General features: G+C 26.7%; 1 protein-coding gene across 1 annotated transcript; it reads right to left on the reverse strand.

The window, feature by feature from the left end:
• Positions 1 to 5,786: 5,786 nt before the first annotated feature.
• Positions 5,787 to 27,811, reverse strand: LOC129970979 (cilia- and flagella-associated protein 52-like). Its single transcript, XM_056084503.1, has 14 exons — positions 27,682 to 27,811; positions 25,204 to 25,403; positions 24,118 to 24,254; positions 22,749 to 22,877; positions 19,839 to 19,938; positions 19,549 to 19,720; positions 17,499 to 17,676; positions 17,144 to 17,201; positions 13,680 to 13,792; positions 11,948 to 12,096; positions 10,287 to 10,465; positions 8,969 to 9,087; positions 7,126 to 7,363; positions 5,787 to 6,019 (listed from the first exon to the last, which is right to left on the reverse strand). Exons 1-14 carry the CDS (start codon positions 27,737 to 27,739, stop codon positions 5,873 to 5,875), a joined length of 1,977 nt encoding a protein of 658 aa, XP_055940478.1. The 5' UTR covers positions 27,740 to 27,811; the 3' UTR covers positions 5,787 to 5,872.

Genomic DNA, 27,811 nt, shown 5'->3' on the forward strand with positions numbered 1-27,811 from the left:
CTCACAGTGAAGGCCCCCACCATTACTACACCATGTATAAGCTAGCGTGATGAAATTAATTTTAAAAATCAAAAACCAATAACCCTCATTTCCACTTATATCTCCCCATGGGCTGATAATTCAATTTTATTTTTGACATAGAAAACCTTATGCAATCAGGACCTAATCAAATATTTTACGGAGATTTTAACGCTCACTACGTTAGCTGGGGATGTAAATATAACTGCCCAAAAGGTAGTTCCCTAATATAATTTGCCATACAGGCAGGATTAGACATTATAGCACCCACCACCCTCACCAGATTCGGCCCACAGTCAGCGAATACAGTAGACCTAACCTTAACTAAAGACTTCCTGTACCCTTATGAAATTCACTCATTACCTGAACTTAGCTCTGACCCTAATTCCATCTTACTAAATTTTTTCTTTAAATACTCCCTGCCCAATTATCTGAATAAATGCAAAACAAACTGGGAAAATTTCCAATTAACCTTTAGTCAATCAGAAACCCCAAATATTTATGAATTTACACACCCTGAAAAACTCGATCATTTTGTTAACGCTTTTGAAACACAAATAATTAACGCCAAAAATCTAGCCTCCATTCCACAAATAGTCAAAATTTTATTGACCCCACAATCAGAGACCTAATAAGGGACAGGAACTTTTCCAGGAATAATTTTCAAAAAACTAGAGACCCAGTCTTCAAGAAGTTTATGAACCAACTTAATAAGGAACTCGAAAAACTTAACAATAAAATTAAAAATAACGAATTCATAAATAAATTAATTAATGTCAACACAGAAGACGGCTCAATATGGAAACTAGTCAAAACCTTTAAAAGTAGAAAACAAAAAATTCCGGCCCTTAAAGGCCCAGCTAGTGTTGCAATAATTGATAAAGAAATAGCAAACTACCTGGCGGTTGGCCTTGAGAAACAATTTCAACTTAATGAACTGCATGATCACGACACAGAACATAATGTAAATAATACAGTCAAAAGCTTTCGAGACACTGCCACAAAAATGTACTGATATTCCCCCTCCTACAATTGATGAAATTAAAGATCATATTATAAAACTTAATATCAAAAAAGCCCCTGGCCTAGACAGAGAGTATAAACAATAAAATTTTAAAAACCCTTCATGATAATTGCTTGAAATTCTTAATTAATATTATACATAGCATTCTAAAATTAGGATATTTTCCCAAGTTATGGAAAACAGCTGCAGTAATTTCTGTATTAAAGCCAGGAAAAGATCCAACTGATCCTTGCAGCTACAGACCCATATCCCTACTCCCTTCTGTCAGCAAAACTGCTGAACAGAATAATTCTCAATAGATTTAGCAATTTCCTAGAAGACCACAACATACTTACCCCAGAACAATTTGGATTTCGCAAAAACCTTTCCACAATCCACCAACTAATAAGAGCAGTAGAAGCTTTTGAAAATAAACAAAAAAACTGCAGCGATTTTATTTGACATTCAGAAAGCTTTTGACAGAGTTTGGCATGAAGGCCTTGTTTTCAAACTAATTAATTACAACATACCCCTACACCTTATCAAAATTATAATTTCCTACCTTAATTACAGATTCTTCAAAATCAAAATAAACAACGAATTTTCTGATATAAAACCTATTCAAGTAGGTGTTCCACAAGGATCTATACTAGGGCCATTCAGTATCTCTAGTTCCAGAAATTTGTCCTGTTGAGTTTTCAACGTTTTTGTATCATACATGTAGTAATTTACAGCTAGTATGCCAGCTATAAAAATTGCTATGTTAAGAAGAAATAATCATTCTTTGTATTTTCAACAAAAATAAAATTTTTAATCACAAATTTAAATAAAATAATAATCACAAATTTAAATTATGGGAACAAATAGATTGAGAAAGGGCACAAGACTGATTTCTTAATCTTTGAAAATAATCTTTAAAAAAAATCAGTTGAATGAAAAATTCATACCAATATTTTGCATATGCAACTTTCCCTTTAAAAAGATTTATTCTTTTGCTGGATTTAGTGGCGTAACGACCAGACGGCAATAATTAATGCATTTATGCCTCTTTTTGAGCCGTTTCGTTTTAATTCTAACGTCGACTTTTAATGCATCTTTTATTCCTATAAAGTTATTTTTTTAGCTTGTATTAGAAAAAAACTTTTATTAACCATACGTCTGGTGCAGTGTAGCCTACACTGGCTCTTGTGCCAATAAAACAGACAACCAACCAGCCTCTTTTTGAAGTCAATATGTAAAGGTAAAATAATAATATCATATCCCTCCCTATTAACACAAAATGCCCAATAATATTGTTGCGATATCCCCACAATATTATTCAGCATTCAGAATATTGAATAACAATGTGGAAATATCGTACAATATTTTGCGCTAAAAGGATGGTTACCGTTTACATATAGCTGATAGGGGATGAAAAAAATCACATTATTCCTTGACGCCTTTCACTGCCACTGGTCGAATTCGAGCCGGATTAAGCCTTCTAGGGGCCTTTAGGAAAGGCAGGTTTCGGTTGTTTTTTTTTTCCACTTCAAAATTTTAAAACTAAATATTTTCTATGGACTTCAATTTTACTTTAATTTTTAAATAGCAAATTTTGACCAACTAAAACAACAAAAAGCGTAATTTCAGATCATTTAAAAAAAAAATCGCTTTCAGTATATCGTGCATAAAAAATTTACCATTGAATATAAAATAATTTTATAAAAAGTAAAAAAAAAAAAAAAAAACGATGAATCATTTTTTTATTGCAACCTAAATATTTAATAATAGGATCGAGCCTCTTTTTGAATATAAAGCATTACATTGTTTTAAAATTGTAAAATATCATAACATAAAACTTTTAAATGTTAATTAATTAGGTAAGTTACTAAAATAATACTCCAAATTTAATTTAAGCAATGTTTGATTTCAATTTAAAAACTTTTATTCAAAGCCTTTATAATAAAATGAAAGCAAAATTAAAATAACTTTCAGAAAGCCTAAAAAAAATTCAGGAAAAGTTCGGAACTTTGTAGCTTTAAAGGGTCCCAATTCAATCCCCACTAGCCTTATTTAATAATCCGGCCCTGGCTGGATTACTGAAATGAAATAATTTGTGAAGCATATACACGAAATAATAAAGACAGTTTTATTGATGTGAATGCATTTACAATATCTTTTTTATATGCAATATCTAATGTCAAAATGCAATTCAAATTTTCTTTTTTTTTTTCGCCATTTTTAACAATAATTACACATATATAGTTAGATTTAGTGACTCACGAAAGAGTTGTATATTCATATGTAGATATTCATATCCACAAAAAGATTATTTTGGTTGAGATCACAGATCTGTAATCAGGCAGTCGCAGGAAGCAGAACTCTAAAATAAGTACCAAAGAGACCGAGCTTAACTCATCAGTTAAAAAAAATTTTTTTTATCGTTTATAAAATTGTGTATTTTTTCAGAGAAAATATTTAGATACGAATCATATACTGCTTACTTATGAATATTTTTAAATCTTATCTATGAACTGGTCACAGATAAGATTATGAACTGGTCATTTAAATAAGATAAGAATATGAACTGGTCATTTAAATAAAAAAAAAATCATGAATTCATTTAGTTTAACATATTATTAAACAATCTGCTACATTACAATATTCATTTTGCAGTTAATCTATCATTACTTATATTTTTGAACTTACACTCTGTTTTACCTTGGTGAAATCGGGTCCGAGATGGCACTGTCAGCATGAGAGCAGATAGAAAAAGGCTCTAATAATTAGTTATAAAAAATATTTTCTTTTATGTGTAAAATCGGGTTTTTTCAGGAAAGACATCTATATGGATAAACTTAAAAAAAAACAAAAATATTAAATATAAATATATAAGTAAAATATAAAGTAAAAAGCGCGACTCGAACCGAGGTTTCGCAACACCCGCCTTAGCCATACTGTTCTGACGAATATACTGCACTGTTAACACTTCGAAACGGAATTTGAATAAACTTTTCCTAATAACTAGTTGTCAAAAAAATGTGCGTGTTTTTATGTGTATGTTTGTAAAATCGCTTTTTTTTTTATTTTTTTATTTTAAGGGAAAGACAGTTACATGGACAAACTTTCTGCTCACAGTTTATAAACAGTGGGAAAAATATTTTCACTCTCTTGCTTATGTTCTTCTGCTTTTGTGCCACGCTGAGAACAGACGTGTTTTGTCCGAGCTTCGTGTACATAAATCATGCCTTCCGGAGTGGAATAAAACGAAATTAAAAATTCAGAGTGTCTTCTCTGTCTTCAGATACACACACAAATACAATCCATTATATGATCCATCACAAGGGCATCCAGTTATGATAATTCTTTGGCAGAAAATTTGATATGTATTTTTTTAAAAATGGTTTAGGAAAATAAATTATATAAAAATGAAAATCTTCTCTGATACCACATATATTCCAGTGCTTATATTTAATTTTAAAACTTTGATCAATATTAAGCATTTTTCAGACAGGGCATTATTTTGATATGGTAGAGATTGTTAAGTTTAGACTACACATTTGAGTTATAACAAGAGACTGAAGGAAAGTATGTCTTCATCCCAAAAATTCATCCAATTTTGTCAGAATCTTGCTTCAATACAAGTGGCCACAGCTATCATTAAAGATTTGATAATAGTCATGAGTAAAGATTAAGGAGCAGAATTTAAATTTTTAATGATTAAAGAGCATGCTTCTCTCAGTATATTATATGTATTAGTGTAACTTGTCATTAAATTGCTTGTGGCACAGATATTTGCTTTGATAGTTTGGTCATTTTCCAGTTCGAAAAATTATGAATAAAGTTTAAACGAAGGTTCTTTAAAATTACTTTTAGCTGATAAGATTTTTCCTTTCTGTTTTGTAATTCTCAAATATAATAAGCTAAAAATGTATTTTATTCTTTTTTTACCAGCTTTATTTGTGTGGAGCAAAGATGAGAAAAAAAAATGCCAATATTTTGCATAAAAGTATTTTTTACATGGTAGATATCTGGCATGAAAGTTTTTCATTCTCATCAATGCTGGACATATCAGCTAATATAACATAAAAATTAGGAAACAACATAGTAAAATTGGACACAAGAAGCAAAAGTGTAAATTTTATTTAAAATATTGAAGGAATTATCCTTTTTACAAAGATTTTTTTTAAGTATGCAGTTTTATACTAATAAATTATTTATATTGCCATGCCTATTTCAAATTTTAAAGATAATACAAAGCCAGAAATCAAACATCTACAAGTAATTTTTTTTTTTTTTACACAGAAGCAATATACATGATTCTTAAATTTAAATAAAAAGATATTTTTCAACAAAGCAGAAAAGTATTGTTCACTTTTATAACATGGCCAATTCCAATGACATCATAAAATATAAAAAATTATTCAAAATAAAATTTGTAAAAGTAATTTTTAAAAAATTTCCCTGACTAGATCTTATATTTATACATAAAAATAAATGGGAAAATATAAATATAGAAAGTCACCATATGTAAAGTTAGGTGCTGTAAATTAAACAAACAAAAAATGTAACAAAAAATTAAACTAAATTGTATAAAAATATTGGCAATTGCAACACATTGTATAACCTCACATCAATAAAAATGTAAATTTTCATAGCAAATATATATACTGTAAAATTGTTCAGCTAATGTTAGCATATACTAGAAACTTTTATAAACACAATAAATTTTTCAAAAATATGAATAATTTATTATTATTAATATGTGCTAATAATTCTAATAAAACCAGTCATTTCTAAGATACCATATTTAATTAAATTAATAAAAATATCAAAAGTAATAAACATCAGTAGAAATAAATAAAAAACATATTATTGAGGAAATTTCCAACGAATAATGCAACCATCTTTTCCAACACTAATAATATATTTTCTATTTGGTGCTATTCGAAGGGCAGTTATTTCATCACTATGTCCCTCTCCTACATGTGTTATTATTCCTTCAATATACTTCCAGACCTATAGAAAAGAAGAAAAGGATAAAAGTTGAATTTGTAATTATATACTTTGATCAAGTTTCTACAATAATTGTTTTAGAGACAGATCAAATTTCTTACATCAGAATTGTCTTTAATAGATTTATATATAAAAAAAGAGTTAATAATTTATTACTTATTTAATTTTTCCATTCAATGTAATTAGTATAAATCTGCATTTATAACACATGTGAAAATATATGATCAGAATTTTTTTTCAGTTTTATATTTCTTCTGTTCATATCTTGATAAGCTAATCATTTATAAAAAGTGCTTGTTGCCTTAAAACTTTGACTAACATTTTCCCACAGGTAGCAACTGTAACTACAGAAGACTCTCAGTAACAAAACAGATTTAAGATGAGAGTATTTCCGGATCAGTGAAAGTTCATTAAAAAAGCATTTTAAATGGCAAACCACATCATTGCTGCATGGAATATATAAAATTATACTATATAAAAAATAATACAAAATTTAAACAATGTCTGTTGTTTATCTTGTCCAAATGTCATTAACATTATTAAAAGTCTACTTTTGACTCCCATTTCTTCTCTAAATAACCTTGTCACCTAAAGATGAATCACCAACAGCAGAGATTTCCCCTAATTATAATAAAATTCTTAAGTTTAAATCTCACTTGATTTTAATATAAATAAATTTCATTGCACAACCCTTGTAATTTAAATAAAAGCATAGAATTACTTTGGGAATATTGCAAAGAAAAAAAATCTTGAGTCTTCAAGATCTCCAAAATTGTTAGGTCTCAAGCAATAAATTGCTTTTCCCTTCTCTGTCAATTTAATAATACATCTTAAATATAAGAACGTATCATAAACTATCATAAGAATAGAAATTTTGATTCCTATTATATAAATGTTATTTAAAACAAAATAAACTATCATAAATTATTTAAAAAATTGCATTACCTTTAACTATATATTGTGTATGCAATGTATTGTATAAGAAAAATGTTATTCATGTAAAAATATCATTAAATAATACATAACAAAATTTTTGACATTATTTTGACAGGCAAATATATTTTTAATACTTTGTGAGGCAAAATGTCATTATTGTATTGCACACAAACCTTTATAAGCTTATCAGCTCCGCCAGTGACAAAAATTTTACAATCATCAGTGATGTCAAGAGCATTAATGGATCCTGACAAGGATGCTTCAAGGGATCTCACTGGAGTGCCATCTAACACTTCATAATAAGTTACTTTTCTATCAGAACCACAACTAAGAATTTGATGTTCACCAGGTCCATAGCACACTCCTTGGAAAATAGTATTGGCAAACACTACCTGTATCCTATTGAAATTCCTGAAAATGATTGCATTTTGAGAGATCATTTAGACTATTTGATAAATATCAGATAAAAAAAGTAACTAAAATGTGAGTAAAAATGTAACATAAAAACAATTTTCTTCCCTCAAATATTAAAATCCTGCATAAATATGAACATATCATTTTAACAAACTAATATTAATTTTTACAAGTCTGTGTACATTTATACTATTTGTTTTATTCTAAAATAAAGTATGAAAAATCATCATCATCATCTTTTAGAAACATTATCCTCAGTAATTTCAGGGACAGCAAACATTTTTTGATTTTCTTCTTATTCTTCTTTCTTCCCTTTTTTTTTTCTTTTTTTTTTACCATTTTAAGTATTAAATTGTAGTTTGCTCATAGCTGCTTCTTTGACTTGTCAAATGTATGAAAACAAGCAGAATATTTATTAATAAATTCTAGAGAAAGTGGAAAATGCTCTCCTAACAGTTCTCATTTACATTATTTTATTAAAAATGTTTAGATATTATAATTTTAAATTTCATGACACTAAAACAAAAAAAATATAAAAAACATGCCTTGAATAAATTATATGAGTTTATTTATAACTATGTCCTACTTTGAAACAGCATGAATGTTATAAAAAATGCTCTGTAAGAGCACTTCAGAGCACAATATAAAAATTTTGAAAAGTTCGAAACTTATTTTTGCTAATTGAAGACAATTTAATTAATAATGTAGGTATTCATTTAACTAAAGCACATTATTAATCGCAAACTATTAAACATTAGTCCCGACACGAGAATAAGAATTTTCTATAAATGTATTTGAAAATAGTTAAGCCGATTAGTATTTGTTTATCCTTTAGGATATTTTCACTCTAAAAACTGAATGTTAAGTATATAAATACTTTAATTTTCATATTAAGTTTGTTTGAAGAATTTCATAAATCTCGTTAATAGAAAATGCATTAAATTAAAAAATATGAAGCAATTTAATAAGGAATGTACATTTAAATAGACAATTGACATTTAAGTATATAAATGAAAAATAAGAAATTTTTCAGACACTACACGATTTTACAGATACTCATAATTTGAATTTGAATTTTTAATGTGATATTTATGCATTTCAGACAGCGAAATTTTCGTTTACTCTCTTAACAATATAAGTTCATTTAAGACATTCCGTTTATGAGTTATTGTGTTTACATACATGCAACGTACAGACCGATAGATGGTCAACCTTTGACAGATTTGGCTCAAAATTGCATAAGAATCTATATATTAGATGCAAAACCTGTGAACAAATTTACTAAGCTCTCTACGTATTGGCGTTATCAAATTCACTTGCAATCGAATTGTCAACAGGCAGATAGATTTTCTATGAATAGATTTCATTCAAAATTTGATACAAATCTGGTTGTAAGTCCATACATCAAATTTTATCCGTCTAGCTCAAAGCGTTCTTGAATTATCGAGTTCACAGATAGACGTAATGCGAAAAATACGCTTTTTTAACTTACAGAGGTCTAAACATAGCAATTCGTCAAAAGACTGGAAAATCAGACCAATTATGAACATTATCTATAATTAAAATCTGAAATGAATATTCTTTACATTTTTCATAACTTACTCTAAATCCCAAATTATGCAAGAACCATCTGCGCCAGAAGTAACGCATTCTTTATCATCACTTTTCATGCGAACGCAAGTAATTCCTCCTTTATGTTCTTTCATTGTCCGTACAAGAACCTAAAATATATTCAGAAATATTAATGCATATTTTAAAAATAAATTATAGTGTTATAAATTCAAGGTAACATTATTCTGAATAATTATAGGCATTATCATACTTTTTAAATTTTGAATTCCATGTTAATAAAAATTAAAAATGTATGTGCCAGCATTTCTGGATTGAAAATCAATGCATCTTAAATGGAGTATTTGTAATCAAACAAAACATTTTAAATTTGTATTATTCAATTATCTGTCTATTACTTAGTTTGAATAGTCCACTAATTTTTTCGCTATTAGTCCCGATTGGTAATACTTCACAATAACAGCATATAGCCAGTTATGCCAGCACCAGATCTTTTCAGTGACATAAGCATTTACTAAACTAGAACACTAACTCGACATATTATAGACTTATTAGAAAGCTGAGAGAATGATTAATTTTTTTGTAAACTTGACATTTTGTAGCTAGAAAGGCATTTGCGGTATTTCTTATTAAGGTAACAATTCTATTTTTCATTTTGCTGTCGGGGCGTTTGTAGTTCGGCTTTAATGGTATTCTGATAAAAATATTGTCCTTTTATAGGATGTGTTCTGCTATTTCAAACTATACACTTAATTTTACATAAAGGTCTGTCAGAAGATTTTTAAATTAGGAATTTTTCCATCAACGGTATATATTCACTTTATCCATAACTTGCAAACCATAAGAGACAGGACAAGGTTGCGGCAATGTCTAACTATCCACACGGTTTCTTCTATTTCCTTCTTTTGTTAGGCTTATTAAGTCAATCTCACTTTGTATATTTATGTAAATTGAAGAGAGGGAAATAAAAAGATTTAAAAAATATCAAAATGTCATTAACCTGAAAATCACAAAAAGAACTAAAATTAGCTTGAAACTTATTTTCACTCGTATAAAAAAAATTTGCAATTTGGAGCTTAATAAGTCTCCATTTCTATGAAGGAATTTTTTAAAAAAGATTTCTGAACAGCATTTAAAACAAAATGAATCACGCTTTTATTTGTGCGTGACATTAAGAAAGATTTTTTTTTTCAAAAGCAGAAGAAACTACATCAATTATGAAGGAAAATAATTCATCTATTAATTAATAGTATAAAAAATACAAGCAAGATTGATACAATTGTAACTTGGACATCTAATTCATATTCTAGGGGAAAAATTTCATAGTTTGAGTAACAACAGCAAAACTTACTTGTACACTTGTTGTAACATCCCACACTCTTACATCTCCCTCCCCACCACCACTGACAATTCTTAAGCAATCTGAAGTTGCAGTAATAGCAGTGACACCTCGCTGATGGGCATTTTCTATAATGTACAAAGGTTGTCCAGTCTCTGGTGTATGTGCTCTGATTTTCCCATCATCCCAACCTGGAATACATTAAATTTAACCATTTTTCCAAACAGTCTCGCTTAAAATGATATATTGATATATTTTTCCAATTCCAGTCTCTAAAAAAAGCGAACATGAAATTAAAAAAAGCAATAAACAACGATATTTTTTCTTTACCAAACAAAATAAAAATTATTGTATTGAATTCTTTAGGCAGATGTGAAAAATAAAAAAAGTAAGCTTCTTTTTTTTTTTTGTGTGTGTGTGTGTGTGTGTGTGTGTGTTTGTGTGGGATCGAATGAGCCGAAAAAATAACTAATTTTTCTATGTATAAAAAATACATGAAATAAAAGCTTTCATTGCCTTAGAATTGAATTTGAAACAAGGTTTGAAACTTGAATTCCTTGGGGAAAAAATCTTTTTTTTATGTCATTTTTATGAGAAATATAGAATAACCAAATGCAAATGGAGATAACCAAAATCTGGTGGCATTCAGATTTTAAAGAAAAATTTAGTGAAAATGAGTGCCACTCAAAAATTAGCATATATAAAATTATCTCCTTGTTTGAGAGAACTCATTGAGCAATTGTTTTCATTTATGAAAAAAGTGAGACTTCTTTCAAATCCATCATTAATGACATTCACTCTGGATCGATTTTGAAATTAATCACTATGCACAAAATATCCCTGAATGTGGAAAAGATGCTAGTAGAGAATAGTTGCCAAGCGTCAGGAAGAAATCAACACTAAAGTAGATATCGGTCTGTGTTGAGCACTTATCTGAATTCTTATTTTTTCATGGAAGAAAAGCTTGGCCAGATAACGTTACTGAATGCAACTCCGAGTAGCAACTATCTGTGAAACCTTAATCGATGCGATTTTTCTCTAATCAGAATTATGGGTTAGAGATAGATAGCAATAATATTTATGCATTTCTGGGAAGAACATAGGCAGAATCACCGAAGAGCTTTTAGAGTTGCATTCTGTGTTGCAGCAAAAACTTGATGATGAGATTTGATCAGCAGTGGTGGAAATAATAGCTTCAAAAGAGCAACAACCTTCCAGTGAAATAAAGGATATTTTGAAAGCATGGGATACTTTTATATCATGAGATGTAGCAATGCTGTGTCTCTATTTTGCACATTTTTGAAGCGTAGCTAAAGACAAATGTCTATAAGCAAACACTTTGTAATAAAAAAAACCCCCATGAATTATAAATAATAATTTATAGAACCATACATTTTATATTTTTTTTTCAGAAAGAAATGTATTGTTTTATTTTACATTTATTCTTATTGAAAAAATTAGTCTGTCTAATAAATACTTCGCATTACGAGTAAGAATCGGTAACTAATTATGTTCGTTAAGTGAGATTCTTGTCATTCCAAGAAAAACAGAAAGAAAAATTTAAATGATTCCCCAAATTCATTTAGGAAATGGCTAAATAAAGGGAACAATTTAATAGATATTAAAAGAAACATACATTTTAACATCACAAAACGTAAATAAAAATACTATACCGCTTATAATAGATCGTCCATCGTGCATCAGAAACAAAGAATTGCAAGTCATATTAGGAACTGAAATCCTTAAAAGCTCTTGGGAAGATGCAACATTCCAAACTCGAACTGTTTCCTTTGAACATGTAGCAAATAAATCGGAGCATTTGCTGGAAATTTAAAAAACAACAACAACAACAACAACAAAATTAATTTTAATAAATCATAGTAAATGTTGATTTTAATCATATAATGATTTTATAAAAATATTAGACTTCATAATATACATATTTATGTTAGCATAAATTGAATTATAGTTAAAAATTATTTCTATTTGGAGAAGAACAATTTATAATGTATCGAACTGAATGTAGATGTTTAATACATACCAACTAAATGTAACAATAGTAAAAGCAGATGTTTCTAGTTTAATGAAAGCATGAAAAATTTTCATGCTTTATTATAAAGAATTTAGTTACCGTTAATTTCTAAAAGTAATAAATATGAGTGACACTGCTCAGTGCAAAAATTATTAAAAAGATTTCAATATAAAGCAAACTTTACATGCAAGAAGTACTAAATGATTTAGAATTAACACTTACATTTTCAATAACTTATAGGATCTTAATAAAAAAAATTTAGTCATTCTTAAAGTTAATTTTATGAAGTTAAATATAACACTACTAATTTGAACAAGTTTAACAAAAAGAATACCCATGAATGTTTCACAGTGAAATTTTGCTTTCAAAAAATAAAATGAATTTCTTAAATTCATTGATTTTTTTAGAATTTTTTTTAAATGTGTTATCTATATATAACAGTATGTTTGAGCATGGAATACCAGTCCAATAAAATAAAATGAAAATTCTATATATATGATTAAAAATATATTTTAAGGACTTATAACATCCACCAAATGCAATAGATAAAAATGGAAAATGTAAGAGCAGAGTAAATTAAGTTCTTTTACATATAAATTTATAATTATATATGGAACTATAAAAAAACTGTTTTAAATCATTGACTCCTACTTGATTAACAAATTATTTTATGTTTACTGCTGTTTTGATAAATAGCCATATGGTGGCATGCCTTTACACTAAATAATAAATGTTCAAGTTATTTTTGCTTCTGGATTTTCAAATATTTATTCCTTGTAAGTGTCATTTGGTATAACAGTCACAAATGGGAGTTGTGTTTTTTTTTTTTCACTTTTTAAAATATGTAAAGCACTTAAAGCATGATGTTGTAGCATAATGAAATGAAATTCAATTTTCTCTAAAAGAAGCTTTACAATTAATTTCAAATTATTTTCTCAATAATTACTTGTTACATCTATAACAAAATTAATTATGGATCAGAAGATGGTCTAATCTTCAAAAAAATAAAAAGATTAAAAATATAATAAATGATTAATTTCAATAAATTTTGTTTCCATAAAAGTATTTACATATAAGAATTTAATAGCAGTATAATTGATGACAGTTTTGAAACAGATTCATTAAGTTTTAAATCAGATTAAATTAAGAGGCATATTCTTCAAAATAATAAATGCAAGTAAATTTTTTCTCTATTTTGTTCCTAACACAAAACAGCTAACATTATGAAAACTAGGTTTAAATCATTATTTTTAAAAAAATAGATAAATTTACTTCGATTAATTTGTAAGAACTACTTTTATCCAACCAAAATTCTATGAAAAAATGATCAAAATAAGTTTTTAAACCTAAAATTAAAAAAAAAAAAATCTTACAAAGGAAAAACAATATCATTAACAGCACTTCCATGACAAGTATAAATGCGTTCAGCCTGAAATCCTATAAGTGTCACTTGATATATTTCTGATTTCCCAGAACCAACAAGAAACTATTAAATAGAAAGTAATACAAAACAAATGATGAAATAACATAATATTTATATAATGACTATATAATTGTAATAAATTTATAACTTCAAAATATACTAATGAATTTGAGAAATACATAGAAAAATAAAGTGAAAGAAGAGACACGAATTAAAGGAAAAGATGAAATGCACTACTGTGAAAATGGTACAACGAAGTATTTTATATTGAAACAGTTTTTAAATTGAAGTGATTAATTCTATAGCATATTGGGAAAAACTACATCTATATGAAATGTAAAAGAAAAGAAAATGTCAAAAAACATTGTTATATCAAATGTATTATTGAACATTCTGATCAATGACAGAAAGATAGATATCAGCCAGGATCATGCAAACATAATTTTGTAGCATACTCTCTAGAATTAAAATTATCATAAGTTGTGTGATACTTTTATATAATTAAAACTAATCTTCCATCTAAAGTACATAAAGAATTCTTCAATACTTTTTAAAATGAGCCTTACAGACAAGGATTTTTTTAAATTTCCTTTTTAAAAATGAAATAAAAGTAGTTTCATTTAATAATATTGGAATTCCCTCAATGATAAAGGGTTATCTGATATCAGCTCACAAAGTGTATTTCAAATCATTAACACTAGCAATCGTTTTTGTTTAATCTATAGAAGGAAGAAAAAAAATCAAGAGATTTATACAAAGAATATCAAATAATTTATTCCCTTAATCTACAAAAAAAAAAAAAAAAAAAAAAAAAAAAAATTGAGATTACAGTTCAATTTGCATACAGTAGGAAGAAGATTTACAATAAAGAATATTTAATAGAAAGCTATTAGGTGAGAGATTTCTGAATTTAATTGCAAGTCTAAAATGTAAAAATTTAGAAATCCTAACATCTTTCTATTTTGTAGAGTGAAATAAAGCAAAAACATTCTGATCGTCCAAAAAAAAAAAAAAAAAAAAAAAAATCGAACTCTTGATTTTGACGAATTTCCCAGTTTCAGATCTCCCTGAGTCTGAAAAATATATTTTTAAAAAATAACATCTGTCGGTCTGATTATGAAGATGATAGCTCAAAAATGCTTAAAGCTAAATAGATGAAATTTGGTATGCAGCCTTTATACCAAATTTGTAGATTTCTAAAAAAATTTAAACAAAATCCACTTAGAGAAAACCAGTTTGCCTAGTGTCCAAGCATAAAAAATCATTTTTGATAGAAAATGGAAAGAGCCAAAGAGATTTGAAATACAGATTTAACATCTAAAGTATAGATATATGTCAAAATCTGAATCAAATTTGTAAATGGGTTCACTATCTGTTGGTATTTACTTTCGCATGTATGTAAACGTGATGACTGAAAAATGCAACGACTTTGATAATTGAAATTTAGTACAGAATTTTAACAGCTTAAATATAGATTTTAATCAAACCTTGAGCCAATTTTGTGAAATGGCTGACTATCTGCCGGTCTATACATCTGCATACATGTACACTCAAATCGTAATGATTTAGATAACTGAAATGTGACATGCGATTTTGTTACTAAAATTATATTTTGTGTAAACTTTTAGTTTCAACCAATCGGAAGAAAGGCATCTAAAATCCATTTTTTTTTAAAATCATACTATGAATTTCTGTGAACTTATACGTGATTCTTCTTATTTAAATTTCACAGATTCTTGAGGAGGAAGAGGAGATGGAAGATAACGCCTACATTAGAGAGAATATAAGAAAGTTTCGGAAAATCATTCCCGCTGGTTTAGTTATTGTAGATAAATAATACAAAATAATGTGAAAGTGTATGATAAACAAAAGTTCTCTGAATGGACTGTTGATAACATTGTTTATTTGTTCCTTCATAAGTAGTCCAGGCAATAAATTTACGAACAAAGCTCTTAGAGAAGGACGTGAAATGATACCTATGCGCAGTACATGTTTGTTGCATTAGCAATAAATCCTCTCGAGAATCAGTAAACGTTTGAATGTCGAAGAAAATTTACAGCTAAAAGCAGAAACCTTTTTGTTGGGCTATTTTTTTCTCTTGGAAAGTTTTTCCTCTTGGTTTTTTCTCTTTTAGAAAATTATGAATTACTGAGTGTTCTCTAAAAATATAAACATTTAATCACTTTCAAGCATTTTACGACTAAAAGGATGATGCAAGGCCAGGATGAAAGTTGACTTCTTGTGTTAATGAAAATATATGTACTTATATAAACAAGCGCAATTTCTTAAGTTTTTTTTTTAATCATCTTTTCCTTGTCTGAATTACTGCCAGATAACTGAATTTGAGAAAATTGCATGTGCACACAATTATGATTAAACTACTGCTATTGAGAAAAACTAAAATAAATTCAAAAATTGTTACAATATTCTACTATGAGTTCCAGCTCAAAACCGGAACACTACAATAGAAATTTTTTTTCTTCATTAGATTTAGATCCTGTGATATCCCTTTCCCTTAAAAAAGTTCTAATTCAAGCTGTTCAAAGTGAAATCAACAAAATACAACACAAACGGGCAGCTGAAGATCCTTTAACCACTTGCGGTAGAAAGACGTGCCAATCTTTTCCAGATTTCTTTAAGATACTTGTCTGGCCTGGCTGCGAGTTACAGTGGATTGTTTTGACACATCCTCTGTGAATTTCCGACCACCACAAGTACTTCAGAATTCCCACAGACGGTTTGAACAGTTAATTCATAATTATTATTAACATCAAAAGCAGTTAATTGCTAATTATATGTACAATATCTTAAATATCCATGCACAAAACAGTCAGTTCATTCACATTAAGGCATTATATATATAACAACCATAAGATCAAATAATTGGGCATATGGAGGATTAATTATATAAAAGATGGTAATATTTTCCATCACAACCAGGCAGTTTAATAAGTTCTTTTAAATTATATTTTTTTCTCTTAATGAGAAATTTATATAATTTAATAATATACCTTTTTTATACATTTTGATTTTCTGTTTCTGGAAGCACCATTTATAAAATATTTTTTTAAAAAAACCATAACACTTAAAATGGCAGTATTTGTACACATATATCCAAGACGATGTTACGAAATATAGCAAATCAAATTAATTTAACGGAAGGAAAAAACCTTGATATAAAAAATATATTTATCCTAATTATTGAATTATCATACTACTTCTCACACAACTTCCAGTAAACTTAACGATAAAATATAAATAAATGTAATGATTAAAAATAATTTTTCACAGAAGCAATAAACATATCAAAAATAAGTTCAGAAATACACTTCAGTTATTATAAATATGATTTAAAATATTCAAATAATATTAACATTTATACACTGAATAAAAATATCAAAACTATACACACACCTGATGACCATCTCCTCGTAAGGCAATCGATGAAACATATCCCTTAACAATTGTTTTCCTAAAGAAAAATAGAAACATTCTTAAATAAGAATAATAATTAAATAATGAAAAATTGATCAAAAGAAAAAAAACACATTTGATTGCTTCAATATGGATCGGTTTTATACACAAGATAAAATTATTTTTTTTAGAGTGAAACTAATGCTTATCACAACCTTAAGATAAAACCAATAATACTTTTACATAAATTAGTGACTGACTGGATTTCCTTTTGTTACTTTAAAGTTGAACATTAAAATGAAACTCCTTATTTATAATCTTCAATTCTTTACAATAAGCTTAAAAAATTACTCACTCTAATTCTTTTAGTTTAGTTTCTACTTTTGATTTGCTTTTAGTTCCTCCCGGTTTCTTTGATAAAAGCTTTGAAGCATCTTTTGCTCGAATTTCAACTTGAGTAGCACGGCAAACTAGACCGTCACCAGTTCCGATTAAGAGTTCACCAGTTTTCAAAACTGCAATTGCTGTCACACCTGAAGAAATTTTTGAAATACTTCGGATAAACATATTAATTGAAATTATATAACTCAAAAATACAAAAAATTATGCAGATTTTAAGTATTTAGGAGCAAAACTACAATTTGAAAGTACCGAAATTTTATACTAAGATTTAACAGCCTGGAAAAAGAAATGTTTATTTCCTAAACAGTAATTCTTTTTTAAATTAATCCCTAAATTTATAATAATTTCTTTGTTTTCTCAAATAAAATACATCCATAAATTAAGGATATAAACATGATATGTTTTATGCTTCTATAACAGACATAATTGCATTAAAGTAAATATCATTAATTAATTTTCATTTGTAAACCGCAATGAATGTGAAATTATTATGTCTCTCAGAAAAATTTTTTGGCATTTCAAACTTGAAATGTTTTTGCAGCAGCTATCTTTACGGTTACTTTGATTAAAATAATTATAAGTATTTTATAATGAAATGAGTATTGAAAAAAGTATTAAAATAAATACACTATAGCAATAGATATCTTAAAGTAAGATCATATATTCTAAAACACATAACTTGTAGATTATTCGAACTTTACTGAAATGATTTAAAGAAGGGTTTCATTTTGGAAATTAATAAAGGATTTTCAACATATAATTATTGGACAGTAATAATAACTAGTATACATTAAACAAAGATAAGCAATAATATTATTTTGCTCAAAGTTAAGTTAGTATAAATATCTTGTAATTAAGAACAAAAAATAATAATAAAGCATAATAAGTTAAGGTTTTCAATTTTTTTATTTTTATATAATTTGAAAGTCAATAAATACTATGCGCATTTAATGTTAAACAAACATGGCTCTTTTATCTCTTTATTCTCAAACTGAATGAATGTAAATATCAGTACAGTATAGCATAATTATTAATAGATCTGAATTTGTGCTTTCATTGCTTTGTATTTTTATACTGTTTTGTCAATCAAATTTATTCTTAAATACATTTGGAAAGTCAATTAATGAATGTTTTATGTTCAATAATTAAATGAAAAATAATATTAGTCAGTGGAAAAAATAAAATTATAGAAAAAAAATCATTACAAAGAATTATCAATCCAAAAGTTTTACCTATATTATTAAAAAATATAAATGAAGCATTTAACAGTTTTCCGTGAGCATAAAATTCTTAATCCAAAAATCTATAAAATTAATCAAGGATTTCAAACTGAAAAAATCTTTAATATCAAAGGATAAAAAGATTTCAAGAATGATGAATTTTGTTTTGATTTCAATGAAAAGAACCAAACTATTTATCAAATAAGAAATAAAATCATATTATATAATTAATGTTTTAGACTTTAATGCTTTAATGCATTAAAATATCAATATTTTATGATGATTTTATGATTTTAACAAGGTGCATAGATAATCTATAATTTTAATTATTAAAGGAGGTGTAACATTTCTAGTGAAATATATTTAATACTAAATAATTGATTCATAATGAAATGTGAACTGAAAACATTATTTTCTTCAGTCTTTCTCTCTCTCTTTGACTTGCATCTGACTTTTATTTTACTTATCTATAATTGAAAATAAGAATAAAAAAGTACATCTCATAAATTTTTGATCCTGATCTCTTAAAAATCTTTATATTATAAAATTTATGATTTGATTACTTTGATTTTTACTGATATGAAATAAAAGTTGGTTTGAAATACTTCTATGACTTATTTTTACATGTCAGAGAATTATTCATAAATATATTACATTGCACAGTTCAAAAAAGTAACTATAAATTTCAAAAACATAAATTATAATGTCGAAAAAATTAATAAAATTATTTAGTGTATAAAATAATGCTACATATTTTAAAAATTCTATAAATTCTTCACATACCACCACTGTAAAGTGGTATATCTCCAACAATTTCTTTACTGATCACTCTAGTTAAACAGTTCAGCAGTTTAGCATCATATGCCAAATGTTCACCCTCCAACATTACAACTTGAAGTTTAAGGATATCACCTGAAGCAGTTCCACAATACAAGAATGAATCACTTAAATCAACCTAAGAGATTAAAAAAAAATTATTTGAAACTAAACCTCTTCTTTTTCTTTGCAAAATTAATAAATTATTAAATAAATAAAAAAAAGCCATAATGTAAAAAAAGCATGTAAGTTCATACATCAAAGCACTTTATTTCTCTTTTTATCCGTCCTATAGCTGCATTTGTAGGTGTTACTCTTCTACTCTTGAAGTCTATTTTCCATATGCGCAAACTATTACTGTAAGAGAATATTTTGCGGAAATTAGGTAATAAATACTATTTGTCATACAATGCAATCTTTTTCAAAATCATTATTTGAAAATATACAAACAATGTAAAATAAAAGAAATAAAAAGTCTGATTACAAATTTGATTGCACTAAATATAAAGGGTTATCAATTAGCATCAAAAAATAAATTCCAATTTTTACAACACTGTAACAATTCAGTTTTTAAATAACACAATATTAATCACGTTCGACAACCAATAGTTCGCTCATCATCTATATAACTATGATAATTGACAAAACCAAAGAACCATCCAATCTAGCATTCTAATGATTTCGCCAGTTTCTATTATGTATGAAATTAATGACAACCATGGTCACATGAAGCTCAAATCAATTTCATATCATAATTTCAAATCACCGGTATTCTTCTCTAACCACTGTCCCTTTTCGAGAGATATTTCAAAATATTTTTCTCTGTACATTCTCTATGGGGAAATATCCACAGAGAATGTCTATCACAAGCACTAAATAAACTATCTAATACACAGATTTAGTCAATTTTTCATATCTTGTAGTGCTTAATCAAAATTGTCGAAATCAATACAGTGTTTTTGGTTGGCGAATTGTCTATCAAGATTTCTCCATAGAGAATACACTGCACAGTTTTGTTTTTTAGATTTGTCTCAAAAATGGAAGGCAGAGATGAATAGGCGATCCTTGCTGACATATGTAGAGATCGCAAGTTTTCATATGAAACCAAAATTATAAAAATTGAATCAGTAGTTTGGAATAGCCTGTCGGTTAAATGATCTTCCTTCTTATTTTAAATATATAGATATTTAAAAAAAAAATTCATTGCATAGTTTAAGAGATAAGTCTGAGAAGTTTTCTCTTAGTGCTTACAAAAAAAAATCATTAAAGGATTTCTTTAATAAGCATCTTTTAAGGAAAGGGAATCTTTAGTACCTTTGGAAATTTTGCTGTGGGCTTTAGGTATTATTATCCCTTTATTTGCAGTATGAGAATTCAGAGTTAGCAAATTTTTGGAGTGCGTGTTAGAAATAATTAAATAAAAAAATGGGATCTGGATCAAAAAATAAGAGAAAATTTTAAAATAAAATACTATCATGAATTTAAGATAAAAATTAGGAAATTAAGACATATTATATACATATACATATATATTACTGAATTGATTTACTAGAATTGATGAATTGATTTACTAGATAAATTTACAATTCTGAAACGTGAGTTTCTAGAAATTTAGATAAACAATTTGAAACTTTTTATGAGAAAACATGATATAAAATCAGTAAGTCAAATAATTCCTTCATAATTAAAAACTTCAAAAAATATGTAGTGTTATGTCTATGAGTATTTTATGAAAATGTTCATTTTAATACCTATTTTAAACTCAGTTATAGTAATAAATTATATTTCCATTTATTACAGAAAAAAAAATTAAACTAACTTGTCAAAATATTTACTTTTCTTTAAAATGTTTAATTAACAGATAGTTTACGGTCAATAAGTAAAAGGACTAATTATTCTATTCTTAATATTTCCTTTTGTTTATATGAATTAGCATTTTTTTCTCCTATTTTATATTTCTTCAAATAAAAATTAGTATTTGTATCTGATTTATTTTAAAGAAAATGACAGACAGTATTTAGTGAAACTCTAATTCAAAAAATGCAATTTTCGTTTCAGCATAAATTGCTTTAAAAAAATAGCTATAATATCTCAAAATCTCCCACTGTCAAAGCATGATTGGAATATTTCAACACATTTATCAGATTGAAATAAAAATGTTTCAGTTTTTTCTTTTTTCCAATTAAAACAACAACAACAACAACAAAAAACAGAAAGTATGTCTATGTAATCCTAAATTATTAATTAAGATTGAATGCTTAGAAATATTCATTTAAAAACTGTTTAATTTTTCTAAATAGCAAATTAAATGAAATTAATAATATCATGAGGATCATAGTCAAGATCAGATATCTTTTTTGGCTTTAATTAAAAATTTTTCTTATACATTTCTCAGATTACTAGAAGATGCGTCCATTTAGACAGGTTGTTATCAAATAAACAATAGATCTGATTTGATGTTTCTTGGTTTTTGCTTCACCCATTCTATTATTATCTCTCTCTTGTTAACCTTTGTGTCCTTACAGTAGCATCTCCTCTATATGATGATAGAGGAGATGCCATTCCTTTTGATATAATGTTTAGGAACATGCAAAATCAAAACAAAGTAGAGAACAAAAATCAAATTGAAGCAAACAATAATTCATAACAAAAAAAAAAAAAAAAGACAAACGAAATATTATTTTTAAAAAATGCGAAAAGAAAATCAAATTGAACTTGCAACTAACTGATCAGTAAAATGAAAGTATAATCAATATAGATATAAAATAATTAAAATTGCAGACCTCAGTTCTACTTTTTTTTACAATCTACTTATTTTTGCTGCTACTGCTATTGTTAAATTTGTTACAGTTACTTTAATATTACAAATTGATAAAGAAAGCTCTTAACACTTGTAACTTAAAAAAAATTCTTGTCAATTTTAACATATTTTTTTGGTTCTTACTTATTGTAGCAACATTTATACTTATTTGGTGGTCTTAGGATTATGCCAAGATCATTATACATAATACAACCATCTTGGCAGTAATCTCAGATGCTTTGTGATTGAATCATAGAGGCTGCTATAATATGCAAATGCTGATTTTTTAAATTAAATTTTTATACAAAGAACAATGTTAGAGGATACAGATCTTTGTAATATTTTTAAGACAAATAAAAAAACTTACTTCCCAGCAGAAAAAAAGATATCATTTCTAGTATTAGCACATCGCAAAATGTTAGCATACCCTCCAGCTAGTGGTGCTGCTGTGTTACCACACAGTGGAACTAATCCATCTATGTCATATACAACTACGCTAAAAAGAAATAATGATAAAAAATATGTTTTAAAATTTTTACTCTAAAAAAAATAACTTGAAAAATCACTTACTTTAAAAATTTTCAACTGTTTATAAATATATGTTAAATGATATTTGATAAATTCATTTAATAAATATTATTTCAGTAAGAGATGATAGATAAATTTTTAAAATTATGTTTTGTGGATAAAATATTCTATGACTTTTTACTGTATCCAAACATTGGAGGGAAAAAAATACAGGAGAAGAAAAAATTTATTTAGAAAAATTTTACTTTTTTTTTTTTTTGTCAAATTAAGTACAGAAAAAAAAAATTTAGTATGAAAATGCAAGTAAATAAATTTAGAAAAACTGTGTGTCCACAAGAAAAAAATTTCAAAATTTGCTTTTATTTCATACTTTTGTTCCACAATTTTATTGGAATATAGCTTTAGACATGTGTGAGTGATCACAATCCTCATAAAATAATGATAATGTTAAAGAAACAGGAAAATATCTATACTTCTTTTTGAGTCATTAAATGATAATATCTATTGTCTTTTTGGATAGTTCATGAGGTTCTTACTCTTGCTTCCCTCATTAGCTTTAAATATAGTCCTCATTGGGAGTCATGTATAAATGCATGAATGTAACATTATCTACAGACAACATATAGTTTATTTCTGGAGCAGTGAAATTTTAATGAAACAGCATTTGTACCTCTAAGCAAAAGGAAAATAATAATTAACTTATGTTAAGAGCATGCACATATTTTCAAAAAATTAAACTAAATTAAATCCCATTTTATTTCGAGTTACTGTTTAACATTAAAAGTTATTGTTAACTGTTACTTCAAGTTTGTATAGAAAAGTAGAAAGATTTAGTTCATGGGATACAAAGTGAGTTAATATAGATAATGAAGTTATTATTAAATGAAACTATATGCTAATTCAACTTGCAAAAGCATATTATTTTTATATATTAAAGAATATAAGCTTTTTTTGTTATAAATTTTGTATGCAAATCACCACAAAGGGGAATCATAATGAGGAAGCATTTTTTAACATTGATTGTACACAATTGTAATTAAAATTCTGAATGCAAATAATGCTATTTACTCTTTTAAATCAAAATTATGCCCACAAGAGAAAAAAGAGTATTAGTCAGTTAATAGTTTTAATATACACTTAAAGTAAATAAATATTTTAAGACACTGAAGAAATTAAGAATGTGAGAGAAGAAGAAACTGAACACGTACCTTCCACAGTCTTGACCTCCTAAAGAAACAACATATTTTGAGTCACAAGTGAATGCTACTGCTTCAACTTTCACTCGGTGAATAGAATGAGATCCATAAATTTTTTTCTCTTCAAAATTCCATATAATTACATCAGCCTGTATATTCACAATGCATAAAATGATCTTTTTAAAAGTTTTAGCACTATATGATCTTTTTTAAAGTTTTAAGATACTATTTTATACCAGTTCAGAAAACTAGAAATCAAACTGAACAATTTAAACTAACTTTGAACTGAAATCAATTATACTGAAAGAAATTTATTTTATTCCCAGAGCCTCTCTTCACTACAATGCTGACTTAAAATTACAACAAAATTAATAATCATTAAGAACACAGAGTTCCTTATAATGAAGTAATATTCTCCTTTCTTTCTAATTAATTGATGATTTATATTATATGTTTAGATATGGTAAAAATGAAAATGAATGTATATTGGATGTTACATTGATCTACTGTGAATTCATACAAAAAAGTTACACACATCACAGTAAGTATTAAATAGATATTCAATGAAAAAAAAAGTCATCTTTTTATATCTTTTCTATACAATTATTAATTCATTAATTAAATTTTAATTATCACTGCAGTTTTTAATCTTCATTATTACTAATAGAAATAAAAATATTCTTGTCTCATTCTAATAGTAAGATGACTATTGTTGAATAACGTGAAATTTATCTTTAAAATAAAGAAGCAATTCTAAATAATAGGTTTCAGTGAAAACAATAACAATAATAAAAGAAAACACTAAAATTAAAATAAATAGGATTTTAAAATTAATAAAAAGTAGAAGAAAGATATTTAAATCATAAATTATCTCAAATATTTTCATATTAATTATATAAAATAAAAAATACATTGTTAATTCATTATATTTTTGATTGAAATACTAAATAATGCAGCTAAAATGAATTATTCTGTGATAGAAAAAAATTAATGTTTCAACAAAAGTAATAAATAACATTGACTTCAGATGCATTTTATTCATTTACAATTATGTTTAAAGTATATTAGAAAAGCAATGAACAATATAACAATAAATACCTTAAATCCCATAAAATTTTCTTGGCCAGATGCAAGTAATGTACCATCTTTAGATACAGCAACGCATGAAACAGAATTTGAATGTCCACAATATCTATATTCTTTTCCACTTCCTACATCTTTTACCATCACAGTTTGCCCAATGCTATAAACTATGTGTTTTTTATCAGGATGAAATACCAGGCCATTTCTAATCTTACCTGAAATTATTTTGAAATATGAAAAATATTTAGAAAAAATAAAGTACATTTTCAATAAAGAAAGAAAATTAATTTAAGAAAAATTAAAATGGAATGTGAATTTTAAATTCATATTCATTTAACTCTTAAATCAGATCTACCTTTAAAAAGGGAATATTTTATTTATTTCATAAAAACTGTACATAAAAATAGGAGTGAATTTTAAAGATTTTCTTAAATTTTCATGTGTAATATACAATAGTAGAGATTTATTTCCAAACTATTATTCTCCTATATTTTTGCTGTTGTTGTTGTGGCTCATCCCACCTGGTCGACAGTAACATCAAACCAGGTCCACGAGCCTGAACTTAAATTGCAGCTTAAAGAGGTCAAGGACTTAGAGGCACCAAAGGCTGAAGTTTGACTTTGCCTCATTCCTGCATTGCATTTAGCTGAGCAAAATGGAATGGCCTTCATGCCTTGGGTGATCCTACCAGGAGAATACTCTTCCACCATACTTCACCCATTCTGCCGAGGAACACGCTCCCGCCGGGATGAGGCAGTAATGCAGGGTTTTAGGGGAGCCTATATTTTTAGCTGAAAATATTAATTATCTACACCAATAATTAATAAAATTTAATTTCATCACATAATTACCTTTTAGTGAGAGGTGACATTATAAGATGCTATTGAAGTGAAATAAAAGAGATAACACAATATGATATATTGTACAAAAATTTTATATTATATCTAAAAGAATTATTAAAAAACACATCAATGCATCATTTTAAAAAAGAAAAACTCTCCCCCTTTCAACCCATCAAGTTTTGTTGATGGTGCAGTTTCATTTGCAAGTTCTATTTCCATCTGAGTCTTGTTTGTATCTAAAACCACCTTCAATTATTTTCAAATGCATATTGTTAAAATTTGAAAGTCAGAAAAATAAGCAGGTCAAAAAAGTTTTTTTTAATTTTTATTTAGGCCATTTTATACCAATTTTTCAAAATAAAGACCAGTTTTATTGTAAACCATGAGTTTTCTTCCTTAATTTTTTTTTTCTTTTCATAGTCATCTGATATCACATATTTTAATCATTTTGAAAGAATAGTAGGAAAGAGAATCCGGTATAGATGTTGTTGCTCTTTTTCATTTGATTTTGATGCCATGAACATATTTAAATTTTTTAATTATATTTATTAATGATTTATTATATTTATCATAAAAGATTTATCATATTTATAAATATATAAATTGACAAACAGTCAAATTTTTGACGAATTTGACCTAGAATTTGATATACATCTACATTTGATACACATTATATAAAAAAAATTCTTAAGCCGAATTTCAATCATCTATATTGTTCTGCTTTGAGTCATTATGTTTGCAGCATGAAGACAGATTTCATCCAAATTTGATGCAAGGCTACACATTGAATTCTATTTTATCTATCTCATTCTGATATTTAATTATTTTATATAAAAACAGATATCAATTCTTTTTCTAGACAGGGAAAATAAGATTCACTAATATATTTGATGTCAAATTGTTTGATTGTCAAGTTCCTTCTCTTTGCCCACTGCATATGCAAAAAAGTAAATGAAATACAACATTTTTGTTCAAAGTTTTTTCAATTATATTCTGGAGTGAACAAACAATATTTACAACTATTATTTTAAAATAAAGTTTGAATAATGCAAAAAAAAAAAAAAAACATTAAAAAGCCACAATTATGGAAAAAAAAGAAGTAAAGATCAATATAATCAGTTAATACTAAATATATTAACAAAAAGCCAGTTTATTTAGTTTTTCAATAATGTTTCAATGACCCACCATTGTTGACAAAAAAATATATTATAGTAGTAAATATAATTATAGGCAGATAATCGCAAACAATTATTTTCATCAGTATCTCATAACATCAAATTTCCACCATTAGAGCATATTTCATTGATGATGGAGCTTTTAACAAATTGTAACATCGTCATTGTACCAATAAAAGAACCAGAAATCAGCTTATTTTCTCTCCTCTCACTCTAGATGGTCCCCACCTCTGAACTGCATAAGAAAGGCTCATTAACAATGAGTTTACATTTAACATCAGTATGATTATAGATATAATGGTGAAAAATTCGTTACTTTTTTATTCTAAGCAGGCAGCGGATACAAGCAGTTTTTGATTACTTATGGATGCAATTTTTCGGAAATGTTGAAACTGTCTTTAAAAAAAGCGAAATTCGTACGATATAATAATTTTTTAAATATATATTAATAATTAATTATAAAGAAACATCAATACCTTGGAAACCTAATGTGGATACAAGTTCGAGACGGGGTAATTTATCCCCATCGCCCATTTTAGAAAGTAAATAAATATGGATTTGAATTATGAAATTGAAATATATTTGCTTTCTAACTGAATTCAAGTA

This window comes from Argiope bruennichi, chromosome 1, assembly GCF_947563725.1.
Source record: "Argiope bruennichi chromosome 1, qqArgBrue1.1, whole genome shotgun sequence".
NCBI lineage: Eukaryota > Metazoa > Arthropoda > Arachnida > Araneae > Araneidae > Argiope > Argiope bruennichi.